Genomic DNA, 19,734 nt, shown 5'->3' with positions numbered 1-19,734 from the left:
AGAAATGAACGCCCCCTTCTCAATGGGCACCCTAATCTCCTCTTTCATGTCCCATCTCGTCTGAAGGGTTTGGACCACGGCTGCCATGTGCTAGTCTGCCTGGGCCTGGCACTTCTTCCTCGCAGGTGGGGTGAGTATCCTGGCAAGCATGTGTTTATAAAACCCACTTGTTTGGGCACAATACTTGAACTAACTTCTTTTGAGGGAACAGTGTGAATCTGTGCAAAGCCTTTTCCCAAAGTCCTTTAGAAGGCGACAGCCCATTGAGAGGAGAGAAGAAGGGATTACCTTCCTCGACAGTGGTGCATTTCCGAGAGAGCTGATTAGCCCTGCATTCATTGTTAAATCGAGCAAAGGAAGGCCCTAGAGGAGTGAAAGGATCCAAATAGGTGGGCCCAGAAATAAAACAGCCGCAGGAAGCCTTGGACAGGCAACCCAAAGTTTTCCCAACATTTCTTTTTCCCCCCACTCCTAAGGAGGTGCGGCGTGAAAAAGGAGATTAGCATACAAAATTAGAGGCGGGATGATTTTTAAGGGTAACTTGCCTCATGCCCTCCACCCCCACGGCCCTGCTCTGTCTGGACAAAGTTAATTAAACTAGTATTAAACAGTAAAGAAACTTCCAAGTGCCTGGGAGTTAGGGGGGCTCTTTGAGGATTACCAAGATGAGGCAGAGAACGGGAGGCATTTGTTGAGGCGTAATTGAGAAAGGTCTGATGGAAGCCAGAGTTGGCTGGATGCGTTCCTATTCTGGCTGGGTTTTTTTTACCCAAGAGTATATGCTGACCACAATGTGAACAATGCGAAGAATAGGGACGTGTTGACTGCAAACCGTCGGGTGTTAGCTACTGTCTCAGTCGTTGCAGAAGAAAAGGACAAAGACAGGAGGCGTGCGATGTACGTGATTGGGGGATTTATTAACTTTTGTCTTACATTTTAATAGAAATTGAACGGCTAGCAACAAAGCGAAAATCAAGCAAGAAAGAACTAAAAAAAAATGCTGTGCAATAAATTAACAATGTACAGTACAAAGTGCTTCATTTTATTTACAATTAAATACAGCGTGTGGGCAGCAAAGATCAGGGCAGCTGTGTAAATTTCGAAGTTTGGCAATAAAACATATGAAGATTGTGTCTGTGGAGTTCACAGCAAAATTGTTGTTAAAATAAATTGCTTCATTTACCTTTCAGGAGTCAGGATCAGCCTAAATAAAATAAATAAATCATGTTGTGGGGAATTTTCTTCTCAGAGAAAAAAAAAATAATGCCCAGACTGACTTTCCAAGAAGTTGTAGAAAGTATAAAAATATATCTTAAATACCTTTTGTAGAAAAACTCTACACAGTCCTCTCTTTTACACAGCTCTGTGCACGTCCCTGGCCTCATCTCTCAACACAGTATTGACGACAAAAAGTGGTCGGTAAAAACACACATATACTTCCTAAGGTTCCCCAGAAGACAAAACGACGAACACGCACGGGGCGTTGACTCAGTGCCTCTTCCTCAGCCGGATGCTCTTCCTGCGGCTGCCGGCGCTCGCCTTCCTTCCCCTCTGGCCGCCTCCCCTCTTCACGCAGAAGTACTTGGTCACCGTCTTCCTGCACTGGTCGCACTTGACCGCGCAGCACCAGTGGAACTTGCAGTTGCAGCTGGACACCATCTCGGCCTTGCGCTCCTCCACGGCCAGCCCGCACTCTCCGCACAGCCTCTTGCAGCTCCGCTTCTCCCACTTGCTCAGTCCCTTGCCCTTCTTGAGGCACTCGCGGCCCTCGGTGCCCGGCAGGCCCAGCGTGCGGTTCTCCAGGCAGTAGTCCGGGGAGTCTTCCAGGTGGACCAGCTCTTTGCGCGAGATGGCGTTGAAGGTGTCGGCGATGGCCCCCCGACTGGCCGCGCTGTTCCCGGCTCCCCTGAGGAGATCCACTTTCAGGGCCCGGTGGTACTTCTCCTTCAGGTAGTTCCCGACCTCACGGAACTCTGGCAGCTGCAGCCAGCAGGTCTGAGTGGTGCAGCTGCCTGACACTCCGTGACACTTGCACGTCCTCTGCATTGTCCCCTTCACAGCCTGTGGACAGAAGGATGCAGGGGAAAGGTTGTCATCATCAGTGGTCCACTTATGTACAAATAAGCCTGTTAAAGGAATAGCTCAACCAAAATTAGACTTTTTTGACCGTTCCACCACTTTGCCAGTTGATGCTCACTTGACATTTTCTAACACCTTACACTATATGAAATCTAGATAATGCCCATGTGCATTCAATCAGGTGTTAAAAAAAAGACTTGGCATAATCATTTTTAGCATGCACACACCTCTCATAAGGCACAATATAAGCAACAAAACGACATAGAACTACAAGTGAACGTGTCTTACAAAAGTTTTTTTGGCCTGTCCAGCTGTTACGCTTGTTGTTTTGAGACTGCATGTTATACAGGGTGTCCCAAATAATTTGACATCATTTTGCAGGCCAACAATTTTGGCAATTCTTGTTGAAATAACCTCAAATTTTCAAAGAGTGTAAAGAAAGATATCTCGCACACAGTCACCCAGTTGTGACACGGCACACCCTTTTGACGTGTGCATATTGATCACTTATGAAATCAGTTCCATCATAAACTTATGATGTTCAACACCTAAACTGTTCAAGCTTACTGAGCTAAGACTTGATTTTAAAATGATGTCAATTTTTCTTTTGGGAGACCCTGTATTTTTCTTAGGTTGTTATTGATGGTTGGTAAATGCCACCTATAGGCTTCAGATGGAAGGTATAGTTGTATTTGTAAAAACTTTAGAAGGGATATATGGATTAGAACCACCATGAAAAAGGACTGAAATTTTTAATTGTATTGAAGTAGCCCTGAAAAGAAAAAATAGAGCCCAAATGAAACATTGTGCGCCTAAGAGTGTCCACCCTTAGGTTGTAGTGTTGACATTGTCTCCTAATTAGTGTGTTGTCAAAATGAATTGTCTGCGTCCTGCAAGTTTCCAAATTTCACTCCAAAAAGGAGTGAATGCGCTGAAAGCAAAGTGCGATCGAGCTTCCGAGGTTCACTCTCGAGGTTCTTTGTCGCCCTCAGTGTTTCCTGACTTTGCCAGACACAAAACAGCTGTCACTTGAAAAGGGTATATTTTCTTTTCGCCATGGCAGGGATGAACTCTTCCTCGAGGTGGGTTTGAATCAAAGTTTCACATCGAGCCTCATTGTACCCCAAGAAGAATTAGGAGTATTTATTTAACATGTTCATTATCAACATGTTTTGCAGAGGGAGAAGACCCAATGGAGAGTCCCATTGAGGGGAGAAATGAAAAAGCAGTTTTTTCTCTCTTTCTATCCCCATTTTTTTCTGTTACAATGATGCTCCAGGTGCCGTGGGGAACCTCGAGCCCAACAGGGGTGAGCAAAGGCACCATAAACAAAGAGCACTTCAGCTGCACGCCTGTGGTCCCCTCAGAATCCCCCCGGGGCCCAAACAAAGACCAACATAAATGTGGGATCCTTATTGCAAGAATAAAACTAAACACTTATTTAAAAAAAAAAAAAAAAAAAGCTGCATAATACCGAATGTTCCGCAATGTCTGGCTCCCCAGGATCTCTAATTAAGCTTGCACCAGTGATCCTGAGATTCTCGAGTCGAGGTATTGTCATAGGAGGCATTCAGCGCGGGTAAATAGGCCCTTCTGGTACACCGAACACACTGTTATTATTTGGGACGAGTGGCACCTCACTTATAGCAAACGTGAATGGGATGCTTGGGTGGCACACTCAGTGTAATTCTGAGCAGGGTAAAAAATGATTCAAAAGGTGCTTTATACTGTGCAATCAGTTGGAGGGCCCGGGAGACCCCCAACCCACACACCCACCTCCGAAAAAAAAAAGAAAAGAAAAAAATAGCCGAGCCACCACCCAGCTGAGGAGCATATGGCTCCGATCGCATTTTACACCACACCTCAAGACACCAGCGGCCCTCCTCACCTTCCGTCCAGCTTCGTTATTATGAAGATTCATGGCGGCCCGTGCGTCCTGCCCCGTCTCCAGCGCGTCCACGAACTGCTTGGAGATGGCCTCGCCGAAGCCCAAGTTGTCGCTGCAGCCTCCCCACAGCCAGCCATGACCGCCTGGCAATGACATGACAAACGTTGGTTAGCCTGGTAAAAAAAAAAAAAAGAGTTTTGCAGACTTGGAAGTTTGCATGCAGGGTTTGATTCGCCAAACCTCGCTGGCCGTTCCTGCTGTCGTCGCAGCCACAGTTGTCAAAGTCTCCCAGACTGCAGTTCCTGGTTAACGTGTACATGACCCCGGCCGAGCTGATGGCGTGCACAAACGCTGCCTCCCGATTGGCTGCGGACAGAGAGGGACTCAGTAACTGCTTCGCACAATATAGATAAATCTCTCAGCAAGTTCAAATGCATGCAAAAAAAATACATTAACTGGGTTTAACTAGGTTTTTTTTCACTTTCAAGGCGTTAACTTTACATTTATTTTGCATTTGTTATGTTATGTTTCATCACGTGCCTCTAACAACAGGTGTGGCTATCTGCAAATGCGTGTTGGCTTTGTCTTGTAGGACTCTACCTCTGCTCTGGGGTGGACCTGTGTGAGGTTGTCCGCGTTGGGACTCACCACTGCGCAGGCTGCTGTGTGTTGAAAGCTGCAGAGCTCTCTCGGGGCAGTTCCAGCGGTCCCACGCAAACTGGTATTTGCACTCTTCGATGCCACTCTGGGCTCCTGCAGCCACGCTGCTGGAGTAGATCAGGTACGCCTGCAGGTAGCGGCGGAGGTCACGTCAATGCAGAGACAACGCTTGGCATCATTAACAAGGTCTGAAAGCATTTGAGTTGGTATTTGCTTCGCTTATTGTGACTTTATTGGTCAATTTTGTGACATTATTGACAATATTTTGGAGATCGTGTTGTGTTTGCTGCGATTTCATTGCAGGGAACAACAACAACGAGAACAATCCAATACAACACATCCTGTCCTTGGCTTTCACCTATTTCTATGCCACAGTTTCGGTCTGTGTGACCAATAATATAACTAATATGTCTCAAGTGGTCTCAGTGGAGATGGAGTACCACCTCTTTCACAGGGGTCTGGTTCACTAATGATGACCACCCACCATAACAAAGCCTGCCCTCAACCTGTGAAACATTCAACAGGCAGTTCGGCAGGGACTGCGTGTAAGGTCAAGTGTAAGGAGCCGGAGGAATAAAACAAAATCACAAAAGGGCTCGTATACGTGACATCGAGGGCACAATGCATTGAGTTAAAAGATCGCCAAGACAGCGAGCTCGCACAGGGAGCACAGCTCTCCGTCCCTGTCTCTTTTGGGGAAGGATGGCGAGAAGAGATCAAAAGGGAGTTGGCTTACCTTGGGTCCAGTCATCAGGAAATTATTCACTGACCTGGAAGAGGAGACAGCTTATTCACTCAGGGAAGCTCAGTGTCCTTCACAAATTCCTCTCATTATCTCTCACATCTCTCATTAGTGCACTTTGTAACATGTTAAACTGTGACACCACTTGGCGTTCAAAACAGCAGCCAAATATAGAGCTGAGTTTGCCCTAAAGAATGTAGAAATGTTGGAAGTGCGACGAAGAGTCGAAGCCGAACCAATTCACAGACACATATTGCTACACTCTTATCTTTGGAAAAACCCACACCATCAATACTCGTGATCATCAAATTTTTTTTTTAAAAAAAATTAAATATCAGCAGCTAGCATCACTCTGCACTGTTTGTAAACTTTGAAAAATTCATTAATTTAATTTTCTAAATAACTCATTAATGTCATTACAAACCGTGTTTTATGACAAATTCAATATTACGGAATTAAAAGTGTCAATTTAGGGTTTAAAAACAGTCTATAATCGTACTTAGAATAATAAAAACACCTGCTCTTTCCCAAATGGCCAGAAAAATTAAATAGAATCATTCATGTAGATCTATTTGGAATTTGAAATCGAATATTTAATCTAATTTTAATAAAGAAATTATAACAGTTAATAAAGTTATTTTCATAAAATGTATTTAAAACATACTAATTATAGACATAGGTATTTTGCAAACTGTATTTCAATTTGGATATCTTGACAGCAGTATAATCCGCATTACCACCTGCCCAATTAAGACATTTTAAAATCAGTAGAAAGTATGAACCTTACCAGCAGCAGCACCTCATGTGTGTGAGGAGGATGAAGGTGTAGTAGAGGACCTCCAGGCGCAGGAACATCCTGACAGGTGAGGGGAGGACACCTGCTCTGTTGATATCTGCTGCTTTTGTCGAGCTGCCTTTTAACGAACCCTAACCCAACGTATAGCCTCAACCCCAACCTTTACCCAACCCCCTCAAACCCAACCCTAACCCTACAAAAAAAAAATCAAAATGAAATTTGACGATGTGGCACTGCGCATAAGCAGAACCGTACAGTCGCTTTTCGATAGGTGGTTAAAAAAAAAAAATCGACGGTCCGTCCGCAGCCCGCAGGACTCCCGACCACGATGGAGAGGAGAGTGAGCTCGTAAGCGCATGAAAATTCAGCAGGGTTCTTCCAGCCTTCCCAGAGAAGGAGGAGGGGGGAAGCTGCTGAAATGGAGCTGCTCTCGTCCCCAACAAGAGATTATCTGCTTAATTAAAGATTTACCCCCGTCCTGCTTCCTCGACCAATCACAGCCGTTTGCGCCGGAGGAGAGGCTGCGATCGTCGGGGTACCCCCGAGGCCCTGGCGGTGGCTCCCTGCCTCCATTCCACTCATTCACAGGGATATCTGTCTAATCCTATAGGAGGGAAAAGTGTAACACTGATCCCCCTGAATCTCAAAAAAAAAAAAAAAAAAAAAAAAAAAATGTTTATTTTAGATATGTAAAGCGCGCTTGATTGCCGCAGATCAGTGTGAGATGTTGGTTTGATGGGAATCCAAAAGTGTTTTGGTCTCTCGGGATCATGGTTCGTGATTGAATCAAGAGCTTAATCAAGGTGGAGCTCCTGAATGGTGGACGCTATAGAAAATATATCCTGGAAAATACATTATTTTGAAAACGACAAAATCAGCACAAAGCACGTGTTTTGTTTTGTTTTGAATCACTTTATTAAACGTTTCATACGTGCAATTTTTTTTTTATTTTTATTTTTTTAAACAGCATTTCCCAATTTCATCACAGGACGAGTTTAAACAAAAAAAAAAAAAAAGAAAAGAAAAGAAAAAAAAAAAGGGGCGATCACCCCCCTACGGGAATAAAAGGGAGCGGATTGGCCGCAGAGTTAAAGCCAGGCCCATTGATCAGTTATGGGGCATTTGCATCACTAATCCAGACGGTCCCTACCCCAAGACTTGGATGAAGGGTTATCCCTCCGCTAACCCCGTCTGACCCTGAGGACCCTCTTCTTTTGGCGCAGGCAGCCCTTTAGCAACCTTCTAGTGTGCAAATTAGGATTAGAGATGAGGGAGGGAGGGGGCAACGGTGATTTGGGTGTGGGGAGGAGGCTTCTGAGGGATGTTTTTGGATTAAGATTTTAAAAGGAATGACAAGTAAAATGGGATAACAGCGGGGTCCATCCTATTGTTTGTGTTTTGCCTTTTTTTTTTCTTTTTTTTTTTAACAGCATTCCTCGGCAGAAATCGGCGGATCACGCCATTTTACACTAAACCAATAGTAAAGTGGACGTTTTTTTTCTGCGCTACTGTCTGCAGGTGGGGGGGATCAGTGTGGCACTTTGCAGGCTGCGTCATTTTCTGATGTTACGAAGGCACCGGTAGCAGTGAATTCCCCCCACCACCACCACCACCACCCAGGAGGCTATGGCGTGTCTGAGATGTTGTAATATAAGTGTCCAGCAGAGGGCGGAAGAGTACAGATCTTTCAAATGTTTTGAAGATACTCACATCTGTACGTGTAATCAAGACGTGTGTGCGTGTCCACATCTGTGTGCGCGTGCACGAATATTTGCACACGCGTATCTCAAATCCGTGTGCGCGAACTAACGTTTGTGCATGTAATCAAGATCTGTGTGTGCGTATTAAAATCCGTATGTGTGAAATACAAATGGGTAAATGTCTGTGACCCCTCACAACTCCGGTGCGAGTCCTCAATTCGCTGTCTTTACACACGTGATTTTTGCGACACTTCTGATCCGCAAGCGTGTAGAGCAGGGGTCCGAAAAATTGCACAGCTCGTTGAGCTGCGTCTAAAATTCAATTTTATCCAACCTTGTTAAGTCATTTTTGATAATTATTGAGAACTCATGAGCTTGATAAATGTCTTCACATAGATAAGTATCATTAATAATAATATATAACTCAGAGAGTTTGTTATTTCAGGAGAATCTAGCAAACTGGTAGCCCTTCATACGGCTCAGGACCCATGAAGTACAGGTACTACCCAGAAAATTAGAATATCCTGAAAAGGTTGTTGTATTTCTGCAATTCAACTTAAAAGGTGACATATTGACATATTATAATATGCAAATCAATATATTTCAAGTTTTTATTTCTTTGGATTTTACTGATCAGGTCTTGCAGCTTAAAAAAAAAAACTCAAATTTTATAATAATTTTCTGGGAGTTTGTGGGTTTGTGGTTTTAATAAGCTGAAAATCTTAATCAGCAAAGTTACAACAAGGAACTGCTTGAGATATGTCAATTTGCGTGTAATGGCTCAATAAAATGTGTTGGTTTCATCTTTTATGTTAAATTGCCAAAATAAAACAATTTACTTGATATTCTAATTTTTCGGATAGTACCTGTAGCTCTCAGTGCCCCCAAAAAAGTTGGTGACCCCTGGTGTAGGGCGATTGAGTTGTCTGTAACTTCCTTTGCCCTGGGCGCAGACTCACAGGCTCAACGCTGCAAAAGCAATACAGCCTTCACACCACTAGTCGGCGCGGAGCACTCAGTGATATAATACTGCTATTGTGGGAGTACCAGAGCCCTCTACTCCATTGAGGTAGTAGGTATTCTATGAGGTATGAACTAGCACTCGCACTTAGCATTAACATGCGTCTCGAGCGTGCCACTTGTGATCACAATACATCACATTGTATTGTTTTTAACCACTGGGGGCAGCAAAGCGCAAAACCATGGCTAGTTTTCCCTGAAAAACAAATAAGAATCAACTTCCTGGCTGCGGACTAAATCAAGACGATTCTCACAGTTTCGGGCAACCCAAAAGGGGATCAACATGTATAAGTCACTCGTTTTAATTCTACTGCAGCTCGTCCATAAATCGTCGTTAATGGACAAAGATTGCATTCTGTTGGAATCTTTGCAACAGAATGTAATCTGTTGCAAAGATTGCATTCTTTGCAACATTCCTCACGTCCTCACGCATCGCATTCCTCACGGACGCATTCCTCGGAACCACCTCCCTGAGGTGGTTTGAGTGCTCGGATGAAAATACGGATTTGGACTGTTTTCACCTGGTTACTTCGTATGATTTTTGCCGATCGGAACAAGAAAAACACTTGAAATGACCAAGTGCAAACAGGCCCATGCTCCTCGCCGACGAGTGGTGTGAAGGCTGTATTGCTTTTGCAGCGTTGAGCCTGTGAGTCTGCGCCCAGGGCAAAGGAAGTTACAGACAACTCAATCGCTCTCCACGCTTGCGGATGGTGGTGGAGGCATTGTAAGAATCACTTTCTTTGATTTCTCCAGTGCCTTCAGCACTATCCAGCCCCTTTTACTTGGTGAGAAGCTGCGGCGGATGGGGGTTGGCTCGTCCACTGTCTCCTGGATTACTGATTACCTGACAGGTAGGCCACAGTATGTCCTCCTGGACCGTGTCCTGTCTGATGTGGTGGTGAGTGCAGGAGCCCCACAAGGTACGGTGCTGTCTCCTTTCCGGTTCACCTTGTACACCAGTGACTTCCAGTACAACACAGAGTCATGCTATCTCCAGAAGTTTTTGGATGACTCTGCAGTTGTTGGGTGTATAAATGGTGGACAGGAAGAGGAGTACAGAGGGCTGGTGGATAGATTTGTGGAGTGGACTGGGGACAGTCACCTGCTGCTTAACGTGGAAAAGACCAGGGAGATGGTGATTGACTTCAGGAGAAAGGGAACAACTCTGAGGCCCCTGCGCATCCTGGACAGGGATGTTGAGGTGGTTGAGGAGTACAAGTGCCTGGGAGTGACCATTGACAACCAACTGAACTGGAGGGCCAACAGCACAGCTGTGTACAAGAAGGGTTGCAGTAGACTCTACTTCCTGAGGAAATTGAGATCCTTCAATGTGTGCAGCAAGATGCTGGAGATCTTCGATCAGTCTGTCATGGGCAGCACCCTCTTCTCCTCTGTGGTCTGCTGGGGAGGCAGCATCTCAGCCATTGACACCAGCAGACTGAACAAGCTGATTAGGAAAGCTGGCTCGGTCATCGGCTGCAGACAGGAGACCTTGGAGGCAGTGGTGGAGAGGAGGACGCTGAACAAACTGTTATCCATTATGGACAACCTGGACCACCCTCTCCACCACACACTGGATAGACAGCGGAGCGTGTTCTCCAAGAGACAGAAACAGTTGTCTGAAGGAACGCTTCAGGAGATCCTTCCTACCAAGAGCCATACATAGATTGACTTGTGCTTTTGTACCTACTTCTTCACTACTGTTTTTGATAACAGCTTGACTTGTTTTTTGAGTGCTGCAACTGTGGAGTTTCCCAATTTGGGATTAATAAAGTAAATCTATCCATCCATCTATCTAATACCCCCCATAGAAATGGCCCGACTGAGGTTCGCACCTCAGATGACAATTTGTTACAGTAAGCAGAGGTGATTAATACTTTCTGGTCAGTGGTACCGTACCTTTATGTATTATGCAAATAAGTAAATATTACATAATTCCAACAACAACAAAAAAAATACAGAAACTCCACCTTTGTCACAAGTAGAAAATTTGGTTTATTCAGGGTACATAGAGAGGACATAACATTCTTTGACAAAATGTGCCAAATCTTTAAGGCATTCAATCTTCAAGACGTAACCACTGTAGAAAATTGTTGCTCTTCTAAAGAGGAGTTGTGACAAAAATTGATGCTTATTTGAAGGAAACTAAGCACTTGGTTCCACAAAAAGTTAGACGATCTCTTCTCGCAAGATTTGAATTGTGCCACTGTATAATTTATCTTAATTTTTTTTCTTAAATGGATTTTATTTTTCCATCATCATTCCAATCGGATATATTTTAATATCATAAAGCACTAACAGCAAAAGAGAGCCTCTCATTACGTGCAGTTCCGATTTTGTATACATTTTTATATACAAAATAAATTCAAACCCTTCACATTGCTGAAACTGAAAGCATGGATTCTAGTTTTCAGTTTCAGTCCAGTCGGCCACTGTTTCAGACTAGAAAATATACCAGAGAGATTACTCTGGGATGATAAATGCAGACAGGTCACATTTGTGTTGACCGTCATAGGTTTTTGGCAATGAACATGGCAGCATAAGGTTCAGAGGAATTATAACCTAGGAAAATAAAACAAAAAACTAAACAAAACATCAAGTGAAACTGACAACAATTATCAAAGTGAATCTCAGCCCCTGTGAAGAAAACTCAGAGCTTCGCTTATCAAGAAACCTCACAGACGGAGATTTCAAGAGAGCCTGAAAAGTGCCAAAAAAAAAATTGTCAATAAATAACGCATTAACAAATATAAGATGCGGTAAATCATCCTGTTAACGCTTTTAGAAACCTGTCACTCAACACCGTTTAGGTTTTTACTCTGCAGCCAAACGCTTGGCTCTTCTCATTTTCTCCGTGTCGTTTCTTTCTTGGATTACGATGATAAATGCTGTGCTTGCACATGAAGCCACAAGGCCGAGGCTTGTAGTCTGTGAGGACACTTCAAAATTAAATAAAGAGACCGACACAATTTATGGAGAAGGTCTACAACACTTGAAAGCAGATATTAGTCTCTGGGAGAGGTTTAACTTAAGTCTCAGAAGCATGGTAACCCTGTCGCTGAAGTGCTGCTAAACCTGTTGCTAGGTTCTGTCGCGCTTCCCCCAACACCCGTGTCCAGACCGCCCGCCTCTGCCATTCAACCACTTTTGTAGCTGCCGTCGCCCGTCCGCTGAATGCGAGCGGCGACCGATTCCTTCTGCACCCTCCGGCAGTCCTTGGCCAGGCCCAGGAAGCACATCGAGTCGATGAAGGCGGTGGTGAGGTTGAGCTTGCAGCCAAACTCGCTGGTGGCGTAGTCGAAGGGGAACGTGTGGTGGTAGTTGTGGAAGCCTTCCCCTGGGGGGAAAAAACCAAAGCAGACTCATTCAGACGTGCTGTTGCGTGCCAGAGACTGGACACATCAAAGTTGTTGTGTTCCAAATCACGTAGCTTAGCATTGCTAGGAACACGTTAGCTTGTTTTGTTGTCACAGCTGTCCATTTGGGAAACAGGCAGAGATGGGACTTAATGAAGTACAAATACTTGTTACTGTACAAAAGTAAATTTTTCACGTATCTGTACTTTTTACTGAGTATTTATTTTTCTGACATCTTTCTGCTATTACACAAATATTTGTACTTTTTTTTTTTTTACTTCGAACATTGGAAAAAAAACATGTTGTTACTTTTATATTTAATATTGTTTAAAGGATAGAAATTCTGTTTAAAATAATACACTTATTGATTATTGTTGTTGGTGAAATGGAACCATTTGAACAATGCTGTTTTGTGAAAGTGGATATTTCACCATGTTTTCAGCACAGAGAAAAATGAAAATGTAGAAAACATTGCATATAATTATCAAAAGTGTTAACATGCAATACTGGCTCACTTAACTAACCAAACCCTGTACTGGTTGTGCTGCTATTGATTTTTATTATTATTAATTTTTTTTTTTTAGCAAAAATGATCAACAAATGTATTGTGTTTAAACAAGTATCTGACTTTTTACTTAAGTACAGAATATGAATACTTTTGACACCACTGGAAACGGGTACCGACAAATGTGAAATACAGTGCAGGACAAAGGGGGAAAACAGGCACCCCGACTGACCTCCACCCCTAAATTTCTGAGCTGAAACTGCCACAACGGGGGGGACAAAAGAAGCATCCGTCGGGTGGATTAACAAGTTGCTGCATTACAGAGGCCAAACTAAGTCTGCTCTGAGGGAGAGCCCGGCCCCCCTCCCCTGGGGTTCACTTGACCAGCCAGGCTTTTAGCGAGTCTTACATCGATCTTTTAAACAGTCCCATTTCGGTAAAACGCCACGCAGTGTGCAGCATGTACAACTATGAAATCAATGGGTGCTCGGTTTCCTCACCAATGGCGGTCAAAGCGACCAGCGGGTTCTCCCTCGGGTTGATGGTCTTGTCATAAGGCCTGTTCCCCCACATGTGCGCGGCGCTGTTGACCAGCCAGGTGGCGTTGAGAATGAGAGCGTAGCGCAGGAGTCCTGGGACAAAGTAGCCCACGGCCAGGGACTCCCCCCAGAAGTACCAGGGCACCAGGGTGGGCACGAGGAAGCAGAGCACCACCACTGAGAGCTTGTAATGCCTGGCATGAAGAAGAAAACAGAACAGATCATACCAAGACTCACAATTGTGAAATCTTTTATTTTTTTCATTTTGAGCAGCAAAAAAATGTTTTTTTTATTTTGCGTACTTGTTTATACAGTGCGCCAGAGTACACGAGACATCTCAATATTGAGTAACAAACTGCAGCTATATTAATATTTGCTCTCTCCGCTGTGCTGCTTACTGTCCTCTTTATTGAAAATGACAGTTATTTTGTGGTTGTGCCACACTTGACTTCCCTTGACATCAAAAAGTTAACATTTAATGCATGAAAAGATTTTACTTTCTTCAGCAATAAAATGCTGCCCCAATGTTGCCTTTGCTCAGTGCAGCAGTAACAACAACCAACAACAATCACAGTGCATGGGTTGCATTTGCATGCGTTGCTAACGGAGTCCTTCCCTCTCACTTCAACACAAATATGAGACCGCACGCCAGTTTAATAAAAAGCGGTTGACAGGGCCTTGTGATTCAGCGGCTGTGGCCAGCTTTAATCCCCTGTGCCTGAGAGCAAGAGTGAAAATCTGGGACTGCTTCCAGGAGGGGGACATTGTTGACCAATGACCAGTCAGTGGAAACTACAGGGGGGAGCATTTGTTGGAGTTTGTTCATGGTAATTAAAAAAAAAAAGAAAAAAGAAAGACAGGAGGATTCCTTATCAGTCGACTACAAGCATTTTTAGGGTCAGCATAACCCTGCAGGGGAACATCTGGTGCAGTTTGGGCATGAGGGTCCACTAGATAATGGTAACCACACTGAATTATGTCACGGTGCACTTCACACACACACACACACACACACACACACACACACACACACACACACACACACACACACACACACACACACACACACACACACACACACACACACACACACACACACACAAAAAAAAAACCTGCTCACCGTCTCTGGAACATGACCACCTTGTCTGCCTTAAGGTCCAGCAGCTCCAGCTTTTTGCCCTTTTCAATCACGTCGGGGTGTTTGCGCACCAGCAGCCAGCCAATGTGGGAGAAGAAGAAGCCGCGGGTGGCGTTGTGGGGGTCGGCGTCCGTCTCCGAGTACTTGTGGTGAACTCGGTGGTCCCTCGCCCACTCGTATACGTCGTTCTGTGCGCAGAACATGACACAGACGGGATTATGATTACATTAAAAAGAAGAAAAAAAAACGTCCCTAGATGTGATGTGCACGATAGTGTCAGATCATCAGATTAAGGTCAGGCGCCATGTGTTCACAAGACAATGAAAACGCGTATTTGGAGAACAATCGCGTCCACCGTAAACAGAAGTGTGGAAACATGCGGAAAGCTGAAGTGCCAGAGCCGTTGTGCCGAACACATGCAATGTGTTTGAGCGCTAAAGTGGCTTTAAAATAGCCCTGCAGGTTGGTTTCATAATGCATCGTTTTGAATTCTAATATTGCCGGTTTCCTGTTATCTTTGAAGCTCTAACAATATGTTACATTTTCAGTCATTTTGTAATTTCCTATTTGTTACAGAATTTCCATTTGTCCAATGAAATATATTTATAATGCTTTTTTCTGTTTTGTTCTTATGGGTTTTTTTTTTCTTCTGCCACTTGACTCTTAAATAATCAAACTAAACCTCCTTCAAATTTGCCAAAGGTCAACACAGACAATTCTTTTTGCACTTGCACTTTGGGCTCGCACACGTGAAGTGTCTGTGCATTTTATACATCCAAAACACACACACTATTTTGAGTCGTGTGTTTGTTTTCCTCAACACTTCAGCTTTCTGGGTGAAAGGCTCGACTGTTCAACAGTTGTGCGGCATAACGTTGACATTGTACGTGGGTGACTCATAACTGTGGAGACATCACAGGTTCTTGAGGTCTTGTCTCGTAAGCAGAACACGCACTCAGCCATTGGTGTACATCTTAACATTCCAGCATGTGGTGGCTTGTGGAAGAGTCGCCAACCTAACCTAGCAAACTGCAGTTGGAAGTCATTAAAGGCCCGGCGAGTGAAGTTTGGAGACATCTAGTGGTGGAAAAACATAATGCAAGCTTTTGTTTATTGAAGTATATTCACCTTCGATACCCTTCTGCCTGTGGCCATGTTGACACTTAAGCTTACGCAGCAGCAATATTCAGCTACATAACGATCTTGTTTGGGGGGTGGGGGGGAATTTGTCAACATTTATTCTCTGAAAAGTACATTTTGTCAGTCAAAGAGTCGCTGACGTTAACCATCACCGTCTTTGCACATGTGCATTTCTTTAATTTCATGCTATGCCAGTACAGTAGAGTCCCGTAAACGATAGATGCTGGGCCTTAAAATCCAGCACATCATGTACTTACATGTACGTTTACGAACAGCCTTCAGCCGCTTTGTGAATCCATGTGGTAAGAGAGAGACACTGCCCTAGGAAATAAACTGTAAAAGTGTGCACGCATGCACCCAGGCTCACCTGAAAAGCCATGGAGTTGCCGAGAGCGAGAAAGACCCGCAGGGGGAACGAAGCCTTGTAGGATCTGTGGCTCCATAATCTGTGTGCGCCGGCGGTGACGCCCAGAGCGCTGATGAGGTAGCACACCACACCTGGAGAGAGGCGGGGAGAGGTGGAGAGGGCAGTTATCTTAGGAAAAGACTGCCAGCGCGGCACCAAGATTAGTTTCACACCCATGAGAGGGGAGTCAGTGGGACACCATGTTCCTTGACTTGCACAAGCGGGGCCTCTGTTCACGGCACAAGCACACAACAGACAAGTCTGCCTACACTTCTTGTTTTTTATTGTGGTTGTTGTTGTCATTCTAAAAGTGCTGAACGTGTGTCTCCAAGAAGCACCGCCCTCCCCTCTCACCACCACCAGCAGCAGCAGACAGGACACTACCCAGGATTTGAGAACCGGGGGCTTTTGGCTGGCAGAGAGCAATCTGTTGTGGTGCCATGCGGCTGACAATGGGGCGACTATAGCAATGGTGATTGTGCTTTGTCTTCCCCTGGTGAAATAATATGCGGCTCAGCGTCGCAACAACAGAGAGAGAGGGGGGGCGGGAGGGGAGAAAAAAAAAATTATCATGCAGCACCAGAGTGGAAACAAAGTTGACACTGTTTAGGAATTCAAGTCATGGCCCCGGAAGACGACATGCAACCCGCAAAAAATTCTAACAAACACAAAGCTGCCGCTCATTTGACGGGAAGACAGAACTGGCCGGGCTCGCCGTCAGATGCTACAGGGACAAAATAAGACGTGCAGGCTTTTTTTTGTTTGTTTTTTTTACATTAATGGATGCGTGTGTCTCTGTGTGTGTGCGCATGATGAAGGATTACATGACCAGGATGAGTCATTCTGTCTGCATTATTTGCAGACCCCCTCCACCCTCCCAATCCAGGCACTGTGGACCATAGTTCGCAATGATCTCACATCATCAGCACATTCTGTTCTCTCACTACAAAACCTGGCTTTGAGGGTGGGGTGAGTGTGGTGGGGGTGGGATGGGGTGGTGGGGTGCAAAATGGGGGGGGGGGGAGGGAAGGGGGGGTCATAAGTAGGGTGAAGAGCAAAGACAAAAACAAACACACAGAAAAAAAAAAAAAAACCTTGCTTTTATTACTCACTCCATGCAAGAGTTAATCCACTGGCGGAGGGCAGAAGCACCAGTCCGTACAGCGCGCCGGCGTGCAGCAGGGTCATCATGATGATGTTCCTCCACACCAGCCTCCTCGGGGGTTTGGGACCCTCTTTCTCCTTGTAGGAGTCGTCAAACACGTCATCCGCCGTCGGTGTTTCCGCCATGGCAGCGCCGTTCTGTTGCTTGGCGGCGCGCTGGTTCCGGTTTTCCGTTTCGGTCATGTTGCCGGAGAGTCTCTCTTCTGCAGCAGCAACAGCGGCGGCGGCAGCAGCAGGACGAGAGAGTAACAGGGAATTAATGATGATGATGATATTAATGACGACGATGATGAGCAGGAGAAAACGCTGCTGGAGGGGGGGGTGGGGGGAATGCGTCGAGCGCGTGATGCAGGTACGCGGAGAAGGCACGTAGCCGGCAGCTGGCTCTCGGGTGCACGCGGCGAGACGGGGCTGCGCGTGCCACCCCTCGCTCGCGTGGCATCATCTGAGAGTTATGTCACCGGCGATGTTTTTCTCTTTTTTTCTCTCTCTCTCTCCTTCCTTTTTTTGTCGGGGGGTGGTGGGACTGACTGACTGACTGACTGAGGTAGTTTACTGTGCGCTGCTCTAGAATATTACAATATTAGTGGTAGGCAGCCCTAGTTGATAGAAAAACAACCCGTCCGACGTCTCATTTGACACCGCACCGACCTGACTGACCTGAGGGTGATTGTTGACAGACAGAGCAGCTACTTCTCCAAGTCCGTCGGTTTAGGTGCCAAATCCGACGCTTGTTGCCCGGCGCATCCACTGACGGTTTAAGACAAATGATGGGTCGTTGGCGAACGAACCGGTTCTAGAGCCGAATGTAAGAAGAAAAAAATAAATATCTGAGCAGCCTTTTTGGGAGCCGGCTCTTTTTAGTGAGCCGAGACAAAAGAATCGGTTCTTTGAAAAGAGCCGGAAATCCCATCACAACTGAAGACCCACTTCCTCTCCGTTTGGCTTTTTATCCGAGGTTGTACCAGGTATCTTATTGGATTGCAAGTTCGGTTTACTTTTACATTAATTTTGTCATGTTTTCCATGTTAATTTAAGCATATGCCAATGGTTGTTTTTATTGACGTACACTGAGCAACTTGCACGGCACTTTAGGGGAAATACGCCGTTTAAGACTTGCTATATAAATAAAAACCTGATTTGCATTGGGTGCACAGCATGGCTATGCACTTTTGTCAGTCGTTCTATGAGTTTTCACTGCGGGAGAAGCAAATGCGTCAGCAGAGCGTTTAGCAGAGCGAACGCGTAGACGCTCTGCTTCGCTGCAGTACCGGCTCACGCGAGGAATGCAAGATCGCGCGACAACCCAGGCAGTTGTGCTTGTATTTAAAGAAAACAACAGTGAACCAAAACTCTTTTGTCCGTCCCAACAGTGTCTCGAAGTATCGATGTGTGTATAAATAAGTAAATAATAACAACAATAATGATAATAAACCGAACTGCTGGCATCATACAAAATGCAGTTATTTAACGTACACATGCATTTTGTTCATCATGCATGGACAAAATGGTGTAAAAACCGTTGACTTCCTGTCTGAACGATCCTACCTGGTGCGATTGACGCAGTAGGGACGCGTCAAGCGTCAAAAAATAAACGGCGGCGTTCTTTTCCAGCGGGTCGCGTTTTACTGCTTCTGGAACGCGCCTGATGTGAGCCCGCTCATTGACTTTAATTGCCGCCTTTTAGTGCGTCGACGCGGACGCTCTGCAGACGCTTCGTGTCGTTCCTTCCGACTGCTTCACGATGACGATCTGCAGCAACCCGGAAATCGTTAACGAAGGAGCCGACCAATCACTAGCGACGCGTAGTGCAACCCGTAACTTTTGCTTTCGCTGCTATTGAAGACAAACGGAATTTTACGCTAATTACACTTTCACCTCAAAGCAGCAACAGATGAGCGTGTCCCCCAATGACAGCAGCCAAACCTGTCTTAGCCACAGTTTAACTTTAAACCCGGTAAACAGTGATCCACAGGGGGGAATAAGGGATGCACCGGTTATCACGTGTAAAGCCACGATGCTTCTCCAAAGGGGGGTAGTGCCTTTGAAATAATAATAATAACTACAGCAAAACGGCAGCTAGTCTTCAAAAAAAAAAAGAAAAAAAAAAGTCACTCACCTTGTGCTCCAATGACTATGACTCCTCTGGAAAACGTGGCGTGATGTGATGCTGAAACTATAAATGCACATTTATAAAGGACTTGAACGATCTCGAGAGGGGATGGTGCGAAAGATGCGTTCGATGTACTTTGACCAATGAGCAGGGACTTCCTCTTTTTTTTTAAACTTATGCGTCATCGCGTCATCGTGAAAATATTTAAAATTGCATTCGAGGGAAGAAACATCTAAAAAATGGAAATTAAAGTCACACAAACGGTTGATGCTTTGTTGGAAGCTCAAAAATATGTCAAAAGACTCCACTCTATGGTGGAACTCTCTCTTTCAACTTTCAACCTCCAGAATAGTGTTTTACTCTGATTAGCAGGGTTTCTTTCCTGCTTTAACTATCATACGAATTTTATTGGTGCAAATTGTTCCTCTATTTGCAGTGCACTAAAAAAAAAACCCTCAATATACTGATTTATTTATTTATTTTTG

At 45.0% G+C, this 19,734-nt stretch overlaps 2 protein-coding genes across 6 annotated transcripts; both read right to left on the bottom strand.

Annotated features, from left to right (window-relative positions):
* Positions 1-913: 913 nt before the first annotated feature.
* On the bottom strand, positions 914-6,956 carry wnt8b (wingless-type MMTV integration site family, member 8b). 2 transcript variants are annotated; one of them, XM_076018444.1, is made up of 6 exons: positions 6,157-6,956; positions 5,364-5,397; positions 4,568-4,754; positions 4,208-4,333; positions 3,968-4,110; positions 914-2,061 (listed from the first exon to the last, which is right to left on the bottom strand). In XM_076018444.1, the coding sequence occupies exons 1-6, from the start codon at positions 6,222-6,224 to the stop codon at positions 1,489-1,491; spliced, it is 1,131 nt and encodes a 376-aa protein (XP_075874559.1). In that variant the 5' UTR covers positions 6,225-6,956; the 3' UTR covers positions 914-1,488. The 2 variants fall into 2 exon arrangements, with proteins under 2 accessions (XP_075874559.1, XP_075874560.1); XM_076018445.1 differs by having other exon boundaries at positions 4,616-4,754.
* A 3,903-nt stretch (positions 6,957-10,859) lies between these two features.
* Positions 10,860-19,399, bottom strand: scdb (stearoyl-CoA desaturase b). Of its 4 annotated transcripts, none has more exons than XM_076018443.1 (7): positions 19,256-19,274; positions 17,797-17,932; positions 17,085-17,336; positions 15,934-16,064; positions 14,409-14,614; positions 13,250-13,482; positions 10,860-12,225 (listed from the first exon to the last, which is right to left on the bottom strand). In XM_076018443.1, the coding sequence occupies exons 3-7, from the start codon at positions 17,317-17,319 to the stop codon at positions 12,026-12,028; spliced, it is 1,005 nt and encodes a 334-aa protein (XP_075874558.1). In that variant the 5' UTR covers positions 17,320-17,336; positions 17,797-17,932; positions 19,256-19,274; the 3' UTR covers positions 10,860-12,025. The 4 variants fall into 4 exon arrangements, with proteins under 4 accessions (XP_075874558.1, XP_075874556.1, XP_075874555.1 ...); XM_076018441.1 differs by lacking the exon at positions 19,256-19,274 and adding an exon at positions 18,685-18,881; XM_076018440.1 differs by lacking the exon at positions 17,797-17,932 and having other exon boundaries at positions 19,256-19,399.
* Positions 19,400-19,734: the final 335 nt, after the last annotated feature.

Source organism: Nelusetta ayraudi, unplaced genomic scaffold (genome assembly GCF_046127955.1).
Source record: "Nelusetta ayraudi isolate G7.1 ecotype Tasmania unplaced genomic scaffold, CSIRO-AGI_Nayr_v1 ptg000008l, whole genome shotgun sequence".
Classification (NCBI taxonomy): domain Eukaryota; kingdom Metazoa; phylum Chordata; class Actinopteri; order Tetraodontiformes; family Monacanthidae; genus Nelusetta; species Nelusetta ayraudi.
Note: the sequence above shows the minus strand (reverse complement) of the source record. Positions and strands in the feature narration are given on the sequence as shown.

Excerpts from the sequence above, each read along its gene's own strand:
- scdb (XM_076018440.1), bottom strand. The coding sequence starts at position 17,319 with ATGACCGAAACGGAAAACCGGAACCAGCGCGCCGCCAAGCAACAGAAC. Across the intron at positions 13,483-14,408 it reads GTGGTCATGTTCCAGAGACG|GCATTACAAGCTCTCAGTGG; the intron begins GTGAGCAGGTTT and ends TCTTCATGCCAG. Across the intron at positions 12,226-13,249 it reads GGTCGCTTTGACCGCCATTG|GGGAAGGCTTCCACAACTAC; the intron begins GTGAGGAAACCG and ends TTTTCCCCCCAG.
- wnt8b (XM_076018444.1), bottom strand. The coding sequence starts at position 6,224 with ATGTTCCTGCGCCTGGAGGTCCTCTACTACACCTTCATCCTCCTCACA. Across the intron at positions 5,398-6,156 it reads CACATGAGGTGCTGCTGCTG|GTCAGTGAATAATTTCCTGA; the intron begins GTAAGGTTCATA and ends CTCCTCTTCCAG. Across the intron at positions 4,111-4,207 it reads CAGCAGGAACGGCCAGCGAG|GCGGTCATGGCTGGCTGTGG; the intron begins GTTTGGCGAATC and ends TGTCATTGCCAG.